The sequence below is a fragment of the Parasteatoda tepidariorum genome, chromosome 7, assembly GCF_043381705.1.
Source record: "Parasteatoda tepidariorum isolate YZ-2023 chromosome 7, CAS_Ptep_4.0, whole genome shotgun sequence".
NCBI lineage: Eukaryota > Metazoa > Arthropoda > Arachnida > Araneae > Theridiidae > Parasteatoda > Parasteatoda tepidariorum.
Genome location: NC_092210.1, coordinates 30,660,844 through 30,675,760, shown reverse-complemented (window position 1 = coordinate 30,675,760; position 14,917 = coordinate 30,660,844). Strand labels below are relative to the sequence as shown.

Here is a 14,917-nt window from a genome sequence, read left to right as displayed (position 1 = left end):
TAGTCGGCTAAAATCCTTTTTTACCGGAACATGTTACGGAACAAAAAGACTGATATATACCTTAATTTTTACAGCAAAAATTACCGTAAAATTGCTGAATCACTTTAATTAAATAAATTTTACTGTTAAACTTACAATAAAAGTGGATTTTAAGGTTGATGTTTCCAAAGTGCCGGTACTTTATACTTCAATTTGATCTGAAATTTTTGCAGAGCCTGTAATATGCAGATTATCTACGAAGTTAGCAGATTATCTAGGAAATTAGCAGATTATCTGAGAAACAATTTTCTACACTTTAACGGGTCACCCGTATTAATTTTCACACTGCAGCGCAATAACCTGATTTCTGCATTTTAGCGGTCACATGTGCACTTGGTTCTGAGTTACCGTACTGTAAAATCTTACGTATAGCATTAATCAATGTCTACAAGTAGAACACCAGTAAAACATGACATGTGATAAGAGTTTATAATGTGAAGTAGAATGTACCGATATATTTTAAATTGCTGTCGAAGTCTAATCTTGGCTTCTTTGTTTTTTTACTGTATTCAGCGAATTTTGATGTTAACTCTGCAAGTCAGTTATCTTTATTTGGCGCATAACTAAACTAAACTGATAAACAGGTGAGCAAAAGTGTATAAGAAAATTTCTAAACTGAATTGATGAACCAAATTATTAAATGTTACAAAACGTCCGAATAAAATAAAATTTAAGCAATTTTTTATTCATAAAAATGCATTCTAAAATTTTAAATGAAGCAAATTTTTAACCCAACTGCTTGAATGGTGGATACTTTAGTCTATGGAAAGTTATCAAAACACAAAAATTATTGCATCACCGATCAAAACTAATTATCCCGAAATTATGAAATAAATATATTTACTATAAAAAACAAAATATTTCTAGTCAAAGGATACAAAACTTCTACTTAAAGTAATAACAATGATGAACACTTCAATTAAAAAGAAGTATAGAATTTTCGTTATAGATAGTTAAAATAACTTTTTTATTAATTAATCTCCATGTCTTGAAAAAAAATTTCAAATTATAAATTTACATTGTAGGCCTGTACAGATAGAAAATATTCATTAAACTAAATAGGTATTCCGCCTCTTTAGTTTACAAATATCCGTAATTTTTTTAACATTTAAGAGGCTCGGGGCAGCGTAATAATGAGTCACAATTTTCATTTCTGTTAAGATGTGACCTGATATGATGTTTCTATGCATTGTGCACAAAAAAATATCACTTTTGAAAAAGTTTGTCTTACCATTGTATTTCTTCATAGGAGGGTTGCTATTTATATTTCTGGCCTTGGTAACAATAAGTGTTGCTAGGCGACCGCAGACGATTTTAATCGAAAGTTTGATATTTTTAAACATAAATTCAGCAGACGATTTACCATTATAGCTTCATTTGTGTTGTTGACAGTAAATTGAAAAGTTCTTCTCTTTCAAAAAATGGAATTGAATCGTGAACATTTTCGTGCCATTATTTTTCATAACTTTCGACGTGGATTGTCAAGACAAGAGTGCTTCGATGAACTTAATTCTTTATTCAGCGATAAAGCGCCATCCTACAGCACTGTAAAAAATTGGTATAACGAATTTAATCGTGGTCGATGTTCGATCCAGGACGAATCCCGTGCAGGTCGTCCAAAATCCGTTGTTGTGCCAGAAAAGATCGATGCTGTGCGTGAACTGATAAAGCAAGATCGTCATGTGACATACCGTGAGATAGAGGCGTCTTTGGACATTAGTATGACTAGCATCAATAAAATATTGCATGAACATTTGAGCGTAAAAAAAATTTGTTCGCGTTGGATCCCGCATAATCTGACAAACGCTCAAAAAAAGGCTCGTGTCGATTGGTGCAAGGAAATGTTGGAAAAATACGTTCAAGGTACATCAAAGGCTGTGTATAACATCTACACAGGTGACGAATCATGGATCTATGCATATGAGCCGGAAACAAAACAGCAATCAACTGTATGGGTCTTCCAAGACGAGGCAAAACCAACAAAAGTTGTTCGAGGAAGAAGCACATCGAAACAAATGATTGCCTGTTTCTTCGGCATTAACGGTCATGTGGCAACAGTGGCGTTAGAGCAACGCAGGACGGTCAATTCTGAATGGTACACGACCATTTGTTTGCCAGAAGTCATCGGAGAAATTCGAAAAAAGCAGAAGAACAGGCGAATCATTCTTCATCATGACAATGCGAGCTCTCACACATCGACTCAAACAAAGGCATTTCTGACGGAGCGAAAGATCGAACTGATGGGTCATCCGCCGTACAGCCCTGATTTGGCACCCAATGACTTCTTCTTATTCCCACACATCAAAAATAAATTACGTGGACAACGATTTTCGACCCCCGAGGAAGCGGTTGATGCTTCAAAACGCATGTTTTTGAGTTACCTCAATCGGACTGGAAAAAGTGCTTTGAAAAATGGTTCAAACGCATGCAAAAGTGTATTGATCATCATGGAGAATATTTTGAAGAACAATAAAGCCAATTTCGATCCTACATATTTGTTTTTTCATTATTAGGCCAGAAATATAAATAGCAACCCTCGTATAGCTGATTATTGATATTTAAAGTAAAAAGTGTATAAAAAAGCAGAAACGAAGAAACCAACTATACTACTTTTTTGTCCAACTTTCATCGCTTATGCTTACATAATCAAAAACTTTTTTTCTTTCTTAACAGGTTATTTTTTCATCTGATTTACCAAGATCTATGGCTACATTTGGATTTTCTATTGCAGGAGGAATGGATCTGGATAATAACGAATACCCTGGTAAAATATTTCCCAGAGTTAAATTAAAATGTTTAATTTTTGTCCATTTAAAATTAATAAAATGTGATAATTTAAAAAGAGTAAAAAAATGAAGAATAAAAATAAGTAGATAAAGAAAAAAAAAGAATAAAAATAAGTATAATTAGATTTTAAAAAGAGTTCCTGTTTAAAAACTATTAAATAAATAATCTGATTTAAAAGTTATGTTTACATTTTCAGATCTTTTAATTGGAGCGTATGAATCTGACACGGCAGTCTACCTCAGGTAATTTTTTCAATTAAATTATTTGAAAAATTAAACTGACTGGTTATTTTTTTGGAAATATTTACAGACTAAATTAAAGATTATATTATTCAATATTATCATATTGTCCTTATCTAGGCGTAGTGATTTACTTGCGTTAGATCATTTTCTTAAGCACTTATTCTAATAAAAATGATTTGAAATTCAATTGTTTTAAATTTTACAATTGTCTAGAAGTAACACTTTTCTCTATAAATATTGAAAAATAGTAAGTGCCAACACCGTTTTTTGGGGTATTCAATTTTGTGTCATACTTTGTTTTTCTGAGCAAAACCGATCTGAGAAACTTCATTCACCAGAATTAATTTTTTTTACAAAAAATGTCATTACATTACAGTGCAGTAGTTTTATCAAATGTTTTTTCTATGTATAGCACTTTAGTATTATTTTTCGAAATTAATAACTTTCTTTAATTTACAGATCACGGCCAGTTATTCAAACAAGCGCTTCCCTTAAAATAACTCCAGAACAAATCAATCTAGATGAAAAAAGCACCACAAGTTGTGAGCTTTATGATAAAACAATAGTTTCTTGGTAAGCTTCTCCTAGTCTTATAATTTTTCTAAAAATATCTCTTTTGCCATGTAGAAATACCATAATTAGCTTCCTTTCATGAGGAAAATTTTCAGTTTTTACAAAATTTAAAATATCCATTGCCTCTATTTGCTTCTTCAACTTTAAAAACACTTTCAAATTAATTGCAATATTTGTTTTAGGGGTTATAGGGGGGGGGAAAGAATATTTTGCGAAATTTTTTTCAATAAACAATCAAATGAATAAGATTTTTGAAATATTTTATGATGAACAAAACTTATTAGAATAGAAAAAAATATTATAATATTGAAATGAGAAGAGGAAAAAACATTTTAAATTTATTTTTTATTTTAATAATTTTAAAGCAATGCAAAACAAAATATGATCGATAAAGCGTTTCTTTAAAAATTTGTTTCTATGACTGAATTAACAGTGCCAGCAATTTCAAGTTATAAATTTTAAAAAGCTGCAAAAGTACGTCGTAAATTTTTTTTTTTCAAAAAAATTTATTTTTGTAAAAATCACACATTTTTAACTCATATCTGACTATAACTACGTCTAGAACTAAATTTGTCTTAACTATAATTATTCCTTCTAAAAACTGATACAAAAATAAACATTGTTTCACAACCTTTATTTGCTTCCATATTTCATATTCTATATTTTTAAAAAACAAAGATTTTTTCGATATTTATCTAGTAAACTTTAAGTACTATTTGCTGAAAAACTGTATATCGTAGACGATGTCGTGTTCCGAATTCGATTACTAATTAAATATTTGAGCAGAAAAATTTTTAAATTTGGTTTAAAAATGGTTAGAAGCTTTCTGTTATCACTTCCGGATAAAATAATCTTGAGCTATGCACATGATAACATAATATTCAGCACATCATGCTATCAAATGAAAGGCTTAATATCCTGAAATATTTCCCCTACATTCTTTTTAAAAAAATATTGATTAAAAGGCACTTTTTCCTATACATTTGAGCTATTTAATCACACTTAAAACATATAAAAAATACAAAGCTTGATTCAAAGTAAGAGATATAGAGAGCACAAAACCCTGTTAAATGATTATTTCTAAACTCTTAAAACTCAAATATTTCGGCTTAAAATGCAAGAGTTGAACTTTTAAATTAAGAAATGTTTAAAAAATTTAGCTTATTTTAATTTATTTCAGCGTAGTTGTTTCGTTCTGTTTGGAATTTACTGGAATAGGAATACCTCCTCACGTTGGTATGTTTAATTTATTATTACTAATATTATTATTATTATTATTGAAAAATTAATGCATTAGATCAATCAGACAAAAAATACCTCATATCGTCATTTATAGAACAATCCTTCACAAGCAATATTAGTAATAAGTTTAAATTAGAATAGAATGTTTATTTTGTCGAATGTATAAATCAAAATCAAACATTATTTCGTGTATCAGAAATAACGGCCTGGTATTTTTGTCAAATACATTTCATTCAGCGAAATCATCTTCTTTAGTTTCGAATACATGTTTCAACCGAAATATTATACAAAAGTATTTGTTCTTTGAACCAAAATATTTCGATTAGCCCTGAGTGGCATCATTCTACGCAAACAATTATCTACGAGGAAAAACTTTTGAATTGTGCTATATCAGTAGATAAAAGATGTTGTAAAACTTCCAAGTCAAATTTGTTAGCTATACGAATTTAAACACCTATAAACAAATTTTGCTTTTCAACTAGTGTGGACTTTTCTTAAACTCGAAAAAATGTACCTCAGGCTTGATGGGATATTTTTTTCTCACTCTTAAAACTCAAACAATGTCATCCTCCGCCCACCAAACTAACAGCAACTCGAAAATTTTTGAATCACTGATGTTTTGATTAAATATCGTCAAATCTCATGAAGATTTGTTTTTACAACGACAATTATAACAGAGTATCTTCAGGAAAATTTGGCAGAGAAAACAATAAGTAAAAGATGTTTTTCCGGCATCAAACGTTCATATCACGACACACAGTAAAAAATTCTGGATTAAATTACGGTAAAATCCTTTTTTACTGGAACATATTACGGAACAAATATTCTACAGTAAGATTTCCTAATCATTCTAATAAAATAAAATTACTATAAAAAAATTGGGGGTGTATATTTTACGGTAAAAATAGATTTTACACAGGATGCACCTAATATACTAACCTTATACCGGAATTTGAACCTGAATTTTTTACAGTGCACTTAAAGAGGCGAAATCAGTTTGCAGAAATAACATTTAAGCTATGCAAAATATAAGAGCTAATTTCAACATATTTTTATACATTTTAACTTAAGTAGACAATAAGCTTCAAATGACATTGAATTAGTGAATATATTATTATTGTGTTATGAAAATTAAGCTTAACTTTAAAAAATACTTGCTTTTTTCTAGCTTTCATATATCGAATGAAGTTGGATGCTGATAACAAAGCCCCAAGAGTTTTTTTCTTAACTGACGAGAATAAGAATGAACAAAATGTTTCCATACAAATTAGAAAGGAATCTAAATATTGCAAGAGCATATATGTTTATCTTAGAGTAAGTTCTTTAATCTTATTACCATAGATCTTATTATCCACGAAATTATTTAGGGAATAAAGTTATTATAAATTTATTTGAAAAATGTACCATATATCTTATTATCTATAAGAGTGTTAAAGGCTTTCGATAAATATTATAACTGTTAAAAACTATTAAAAGTTTATTTGAAAGAAAAGTACCATACATCCTTGAAACTATTATAAAAGTTCTATAAATCTATTATTATTAATTAAAAAAAGTATAAAACACTGGTTAAAAAATTGGTTCAGAAATTTTGCACGGTTTACTTCAATGATTAATTAAGATTCTATAAACCTATGCCTTGTGTTATTAATTAGTAAATTGAATTTGATAGTGTCGAAAAGCAACATTATCAATCCAAATGTAGAAGGACATGCTTTGAACTATTTAATAAATTGAGGTGACCCGGCTTCGAATCCCAGCGACGGCTGGTCCATACTAATTTCGCACCAGGCTCGCACAAACCACAGTGCTGACGTAAAATATCCTCAGGGGTAGACGGATCATGAGTTTGAGTCCCCCTGCAGTTAGGCTAACAGTGGGGGTTTTTTGTGTTCCTCTCCATGTAACGCAAATGAAGGTTAAATTCATCAAAAAGTCCTCCACAAAGGCAAATTTCTCTCAGTACTTAATCCAAAATTTCCCTTGTCATCTAGATTGTGTTCAAACTTACAGGGCTACGGAATTGAACATTGGTAACCGCAAACTCAAATTTACGTCAGCTGTTCAACGACGGTCATTAAATAAAATGTATAAGAAACTTTTTTTTTTAATTTCCAATGGCAAGGCAAAAATAAAAATGAATGAACAGGAACAGAAGTAAAGATGACGCAACAATAAATTGACCGAAGTCATTGCCTCATAAGTTCTCTGGCCTTCCAATAAAGTCCAGTCTCGGAGTCTCCCCTAAAGACTGCACAGTGGTGGAGGTGATGTCTATCCATAGGGATATTAAAGTTACAGAGGGGGCAGTAAAGGCTTTGTATAGGAAACTAAATCTAGAAAATGTGAATGAAGCTCAAACTAAGTCAAAAAAGCAGTTAAAATATAATTTTGGTTATATAAACAAAAACACAGGCAGTTCCAACCCTATATTTTGGCACTAAAGAAGATTCTTGGAAATTGAATCAGAAGTGCAGTTCACTGTAAAAATTTCCGGATCAAATTACTGTGAAAAGTATCGGCACTTTTGGTGTATCATCCGTAAAATATTTTACCGTAATTTTTACAATAATATTTGTTTAATTAGAGAGATTCAGTGATTTTACGGTAGATAGTAGTGTTACCAGATACAGTATACCAATTTAATACTCATAAAAGTTACCGTATACCAGGTTTTTTGTTCCGTAACATGCTCTGGTAAAAATGGACTCACCTAGGGTGCCGGTACTTTTTACCGTAATTTAATCTGGAATTTTTTGCAATGTCAATCTATTTTCGCGACTTTATTTTTGCTTCATTCACGTTGTCTAGCTTTATTTCTAACATTATCAAAGTTGCGAGAAATTTTAGAATTTCCAATATTAATTTTCACTGTTTTTTTATATCAGTTAATTAATATTAATACATGGAAGAAACATGGTGAAATTTCTGTAATATTCATCGGTAAAAATTTTCTAAAGATTCCTTGACAGAAAAAAAAATACGCTTTGTAGGGAAACTAAATTAGATTATTATACTGCTAGATTGTCATACAAAATATAGCTCAGTTCACAGAGAAAAAATTAAATAAGATACCTCATTGCATTTTAATTACATTTCTGGATAAAGAAAAAAATTCTGGTTAATAATGCCAAAATATTCTGCATTTGGTAATTTTTCTATTCATATGGTAACGGTTTACCGAAAATTCTAGTTCTCAAAATTATAGTTCAGGTAGTAAAGCACCTTTATTAAAAAATACACAACTGAAGAGCAAATTTAATCGAATAAATTGTTTTTATGCCATGCTCTAAAATATCAAGATAAAATTACCAAATTTTACCTCTTTTGCCAAATTTTATCGCAAACTATAAAAACGAATTTTACTGTTAATTTTACCAAAATTATTCGAAAAAACTTCGGTAAAAGTTACCGATCTCTCTGGTGTTCTCATAGAGGCAGAAAATGGTTAAATTTTATCATATTCTGGTAGTATTAATCATATATTTTTTTGAAATCTCAAAGTTTCTTTTATGTATAAAATTTAGTTAAATATCAAACCTCCTTAAATATAAATCATTTTGTATTTAAGAAGTATATTTCATATTTAAGGATTAATAAATTATTTAATTATACTATTATGTTATTGTAAAATTATTGTTACTTACTTAGAAAAAATTATCGAGTCAATTATTTTGGAAAAAAATTACCGAGCTTTTCAATGTTGTTATTGAGCCAGAAACACGATTACCATATTCTGGTTGTTTTGACATTCTCCGTGTATGGTATAATTTTAAAATGCTCCTTAAATGTTTTCTCATTGTTGAAAGCTAATTATTCGACGCATCATCGAACAACTAAATTTGTTTTAATATGTGTCATCTTTGTTTACCTCTTTTGAGATTCGAAAAGCGTTTTTCTTTTCTTTTTTCAATTTTGCTACAACTAACGAGAATTTTCTTGCCTCATTTTTATAAGGATTTTAAGCATGCATATTAAAGGTGAGGTTTAAAAGTATATGCTGTCATAAACCATATACAAATAATTGGTTTCTATTTCAGAATAATGTTAGAGACAAATTGACTCCAATAGCTGTTGAAGTTTCTTATCAAATTTATGACCATTTTCCTGACTTGCAAGAGTTAAAACCAATTTTGAATCAGAATCTCCCTAACAACTTAACAAAACAGGTAATGAGAGTTATAAGTTACCTATTAAATAATTTTTCAGCTATTTTCCTGAACCTATTGCATACAAAAAATTGTATAATCATATCAGCTGGTTACGTAACAATTAAAATAAATTAATAAAATGGATAAATGTTTTGGATCATAAGTTAGGTTTAGCTGTCTTATTGTAAATATCTTTTAATTTACTTTCAGATAAATATTCAAAAGAACTGCGGTAAAGATAATGTATGCATTCCTGACATAAAAGTGCAAGTCACTCCGTAAGTTTTTCAATTACTAAAGTGTTGTACAATTCATCATTAGCATTCTTTTTAATCCTGGATCTTTTTAATGATAATAATTTACGTAATTTTCAGAACCCTTCGAATAAAAATATATTGCTTCCTATAAATAATCGTTTATATATTCCTTTTGCCTCATTCTTTCCTTCCTTAGCAAAACCACTCTAAACTTTAATTTCCTTACATTGTGCACAATTTATTATCTAATAAGCAATCTAAAACTAAACTTATTTTTATTTCTATTAATTAGGAAGCTTTAATTTAATAAATCAATAATATTTTTTGATAAAAATCAACTTATAATAACTATTATTTTAATAGTGTGTACTGGTAATGTTATAATATAATTTTAAGGTACAATATGATGACTACTACACTGCTGAAAAAATATTGTTACATTTTACACCATGGTATCGAAAATTGTTTCGCCTCATTGTAAATAAAGCAAAAAGTTGAATCACATGACCGTGTAAAACATAGAGAAATATTACATCCCGATGCTAGAAAATGAATATAAGAATCGTGTTGCTTTAAGGCATGAAAAAATATCAACACTTTTGTCCTAGAGTCACTCTGGGTTATTGGTGATGGTCTAGGATTTATATTTAATAAGGATCTAAGGACAATACTGACGCAAGTACTCACAGCATTACTAGTATTAAAATGAAGAGCAGGTTGTGGTTGCAAAACTTACGCAAGTACTCACAACTTAACCAATGCTAAAATGAATTGCAGATGATGGTTGTAATCACTCGACCTCCTCACCACGCTACCCAACCGACAACCAATCGATCATGTGTCAATTTTCTGTTAATATTCCATTTTAATATGACATTAAGATGGGTTTCATACCTAAGACACCATCCGGGAAAATATAGTCTAATTGGCATGGGAAATCAGACCTCTGTCCAAGCCGTAATAGGTATTGACTAAACCCTCCTCATCGAGTTAGCTGCTCTAAAGTATTCAGAAATTTTTCTTGTTCATTTTTTATTCGTTTTCTTTAAATTCTAAAAATGCCTAAATTTTAATTCTTTGATAATTATAATTATTTATGACGAAGTCCGTTTTTCGTAGAGTCTAAAATAAATTTCGATTATGTAATTACATTATTTTAAAATAAATTATGACAATGAACTTCTATTTATTTTTCTTATTTTAAAATGGTCTTGTGTTGAATAATTATGCATACTCTTGAGCTTGGTATGCATGCTTAATAATTTTGAACTAACAGAGGAACAAATACAATCATTATTTTTTTATATTTATAATATAATTGATTTTCAATAAATTATCAATAAAGATCATTCTCTTCTTTCTTGATTGAAGAATTTAATCATATAGCAGAATTATCGAAAAAAAATAAACATCAGTAAATAAAATTATGATAAGAACGCTAAGTTATAGAGAGTTTTCTTTCAAATCTGCAGCACTAAATAAACATTTCTTTATTAAAATTAAGAGGGGGCATTACTGTTACTCGAGTACTAAGAAACTTTGGAAAATGTGCTTCTGGGACGTTATAGTAGAATGCCTTTGAATAAGATACAATTTCTTAAACTTTTACTCGTTATTAAGATTCAATTTAGATGAAAACTTCCCTCTACGACCCATTTATTGTAAAGAAAACATCCTCAATATCGTGGCTAAAAACATCCCTATTCTGCCTAAAATTTAAGCCTATTTTTCTAGCATTGGTATTTTAAGATAATACTTAGGAAGTTAAAGTCAACTTTAAAAAGTAGCTGATGTAAAGGAATGAAATAAATGTATATTCTGTTGTTGTCGTACTTCTCTCATTTCTTCATTTTGTGATTAAAACTATTTCTTTTTTTTAAATCTAAAAAAATCTTTCCGTTAGAAAAAACTCAACTTAAGCCTGTTTAATATATAATATATTGAGCTGCTGTGACTCAGGTTATGAAGCTTTCGTCTCTCGATATGTGACCCAGGTTCAAATCCCAGCGATGGCTGGGTGATACGAATTTTGCTCCCGACTTTTACCGACTTTAATGCTGACGTAAAATATTTTAAGTGATAGGAGAATGATGGATTAGAACCCCCTTGTCGATGAACTAACCGTGATGTTTTCGTGGTTTTCCTCTTTAACGAAAATGAGGGTTAGTTCCATCAAAATAAGTTTTCCACGAAGGCTTGTTTGCCAAAATGCTTGACCCCGGAATTCCCTTGTCATATGGGTGAGTTCAAAATTACAAGGCTATGGAGTTGAACATTGATAGTCGTAAACTCTGAATTAGGTCAGCTGTTCAATACGGGTAATAAAATAAAATAAAATAAGTTATAAATTACGCGCCAAGCTTTATATACTTTTTTGAAGCTATTTATGGGCCATTTTAATATTTTTTAAATTGTGTTTTCTTACAAATTCATTATAGGAATATGCAGCAATTTTTGATTGGAAGTCAGAAAAAGTTAGAAATGAATGTTATTATCATAAATGCTGGTGAAGATGCTTTTGAGACAATGCTTTATGCTACAATTCCTGTTGCAGTCAACTTTGTCAAAATTGAAAAAATAAAACCATTGGTAAGAATTTTATGCTCGTCTAATCAGTTTATCAATCAATGATAACTCTCTCATCACTAGTTGGCGTGAGCGTAAGGAACTGTAATCGCACCTTTAGAGTTAGTTTATTTCAGTGATTTAGGGGAAGAAGTCACGGAAAGTCGAAGCGAAAGAGAAACTCCTTACTTGGCGTTTTCTAGGAAAAAAATTAATATTTCCAATTAATTAATAGGAAAGAAATTAATTAATAGGAAAGAAACACATAAGATTTAATTAATAAAGTTCGAACTTATTTAAAGAGCTTTCTAACGAACTGAATCAAAATGATATTTCAGTTTACAGTTTTCGCCTAAAGAAATGAACTCATATTTCGTGCGCTTTAACTTTCTCCACCTATGAAAAAGTGAACTCTTCTACTATGCTTTCCCACCACTAGCCAACTTTGCATGGTTGAATAATACCTTTTTTTCTATTGATTATTATTATTATTCTATTACATTCCAACTATTATTATTATTATTGTATTCCAACTATTTTTCTTTTATATAAGCCCACATTTGTTTATTAGTTCTGAAGAAAAAAGTGTTAAATTAAAACAGCAGGTTAAAAAGCAATTATTATTTTTTTCTGAAGAACTAAGCTTTTTTTTTAGATAAACTTTGGTTTGCTGTCAAGTTTTTTGCAATATGCTGCAACCTACTTTGAATGTAGCACTTTCTGATTAAAACTCAATCTTTTAAAATGAAAATTCATTTATTAGAAACAATACAGTTGGTATTTAACTAATTAACTCTTAATCATAAAAAAGTATTTCTATAAATATAATTATAACTTAAAAATTACCTTAGGACACTTTTGTGGGCTGCTCAATGTTAGAAATGACCGACGAAGACCACAACGAAATAGCTTGTGATCTGGGAAATCCTATGCCTGCCAACTCTACAGTATGTAATCATTTTAGTTTATCTCTCATTTAGTTGATTTTTCATTCATTTTAAATTATAATACGTAAAATGTGTACAATGAATAAAAAAAATAGATTCCACCACGAATACCTTTTAATCTAATAATGAGAGTTTTCACCCATGTAACAAGATCAAATTAAACTTGTTTTCAAAAGAAGATGCCTTAAATACTATGTTAAAAAATTTTATTTTGAAAGATTTAACATATTATTTAATACGTTCACTGTGTACAATAAACCTAAAATGTCGATTTAACTCTGCAAAAATATAGATCTAATTTTCCACTGAGAAAAAAATATCTTCAAAACTACCAGAATACGGTAAAATTTACCGTATTCCTGGCTCTATGAAAGCACTAAAAATCTTATTAATTTTTACCGAAGCGTTTTGGTAATGATTTTGAAAAAATTAAGATCAAAATTTGGTTGTGAAGTATGTGACAAAATTTCATAATTTTATCGTAAAACTTTAGAGTATGTCATAAAACAAATTATTAGTTAAATTTACTTTTCAGTTTTGTATTTTTTACTAAATGTGTAGTAATAAGCAATATAATTTTGAAAACTAGAATTTCCGGTAAACCGCAACTATATGAACGGAAAAATTACCAAATGAATAGTTTAAATAATTTTTTTTAATTAGGCTATATGCTGTTTTTTTTCAAGCAGAAATGGCACTACTATACAATACGGTAATTTTACTAGAATTTTTTTCTCCGTGTACAAAAAGTTAATACTAATGCTTGAAAAAAGAGGAAAGCTTAAATAAGTTAATGATTTAATGTTAAATTATTTAGATTATTTAACACAGGACAGTGATCAATTATTTAATTTATGAATTATTTAAAAAATATCAAGTGTAAGAGTAATAATCTATATCATATCTTAAATTACGTTAAATTACTAAGTTCAAAAATCGAAACCTTAAACGAATTCAGATAAATAATAATCTTTTGTGTGACTAAAATTTAGGAATAAAACTTTTCGAAGGATTTTTATGAAGAAAAAAAAACCGAAAATATAGTATAAGTTACTCAAAATTGTTAATGATATAATTTATAATAACGAAATGTATTACTTTATTAATTATACAATGTTTCATTATAGAAGATGGTAATGGCCGACTTTTTAACTTAATTGAAATGTCATTAATTCATAATTTAAACTAAGTCAGTTTATTTGTGTGAGTGAAATAAAACTTCGTAAACAAATAGTCTTTTTGGATCATTTTCTTTAAACAAAAGTCATAATTCTAATAATAGAATAAAATAGTTCAAATAATAATAAGAAAATTCATAATAAAATTAAAATATTTTATTAAAAAGCTCAGAATATCTTAATGGATACTTTATAACCTACGAAAACGGGCAGGTTTCGTCAGAGAAATTTCATTTTTGTGCCTAATTTCATTTTTGAATTAACATAGCTTTTAAACAGAAAAGTGATATGTAACACACGTTAGTTTAATTATTTAACATAAGATCAGTAATGTTTAGAATGAATCGCAAACCATTAAGATAGTATTTTAGTATTTCAAAATCCTGTCTTTCTTTTCTATTATCATTAAGTAAAGCATATTAATTAAATTAACATTTTTTTAGATGATAAATAATTTTATTAGCTCCATTCGTTGTAGTTATCTTTATAATTTTGCTGATTGCAATAAATTACAATATAGATAAATAAATAATTAAAATAAAATTCATAATTTTTAGTTTTATTTACAGTTGCGTAAGTAATAAAAGTTTTTTTCCTTCTTTTAGTTAGCTTTTAAAATTTTGCTGGCTCCGTCAAAATCTTTGTCTGCAAGACAGGATCTGAAATTTACTGTTAAAGTTAACAGGTACTACTAAAAGTCCTTCAGATGTCTTTTAATCTATATTTTGATCACATTCATGTATTTTATTGAAATTGATATATTTTATTTAGATTGATATATTTTATTTACATTAATATATTTTATTTACATTGATATATTTTATTCACATTGATATATTTTATTTACATTGATATATTTTATATACAATAATTATAATTTTATTTACTTTGACATATCTTATTTACATCAATATATTTTGTTTACATTTATGTATT

The 14,917-nt window shown here is 28.6% G+C and overlaps 1 protein-coding gene across 1 annotated transcript in view; it reads left to right on the top strand.

The window, feature by feature from the left end:
- LOC107444850 (integrin alpha-PS2) overlaps positions 1 to 14,917 on the top strand; it is an 82,872-nt gene that overhangs the window by 53,991 nt on the left and 13,964 nt on the right. The window contains exons 13-22 of the mRNA XM_016059084.4: positions 2,713 to 2,803; positions 3,023 to 3,068; positions 3,528 to 3,641; positions 4,822 to 4,877; positions 6,052 to 6,197; positions 8,924 to 9,052; positions 9,245 to 9,312; positions 11,730 to 11,880; positions 12,708 to 12,803; positions 14,587 to 14,666. Coding sequence (XP_015914570.1) covers positions 2,713 to 2,803; positions 3,023 to 3,068; positions 3,528 to 3,641; positions 4,822 to 4,877; positions 6,052 to 6,197; positions 8,924 to 9,052; positions 9,245 to 9,312; positions 11,730 to 11,880; positions 12,708 to 12,803; positions 14,587 to 14,666 — 977 coding nt within the window. The remainder of the gene's footprint in view (positions 1 to 2,712; positions 2,804 to 3,022; positions 3,069 to 3,527; positions 3,642 to 4,821; positions 4,878 to 6,051; positions 6,198 to 8,923; positions 9,053 to 9,244; positions 9,313 to 11,729; positions 11,881 to 12,707; positions 12,804 to 14,586; positions 14,667 to 14,917) is intronic.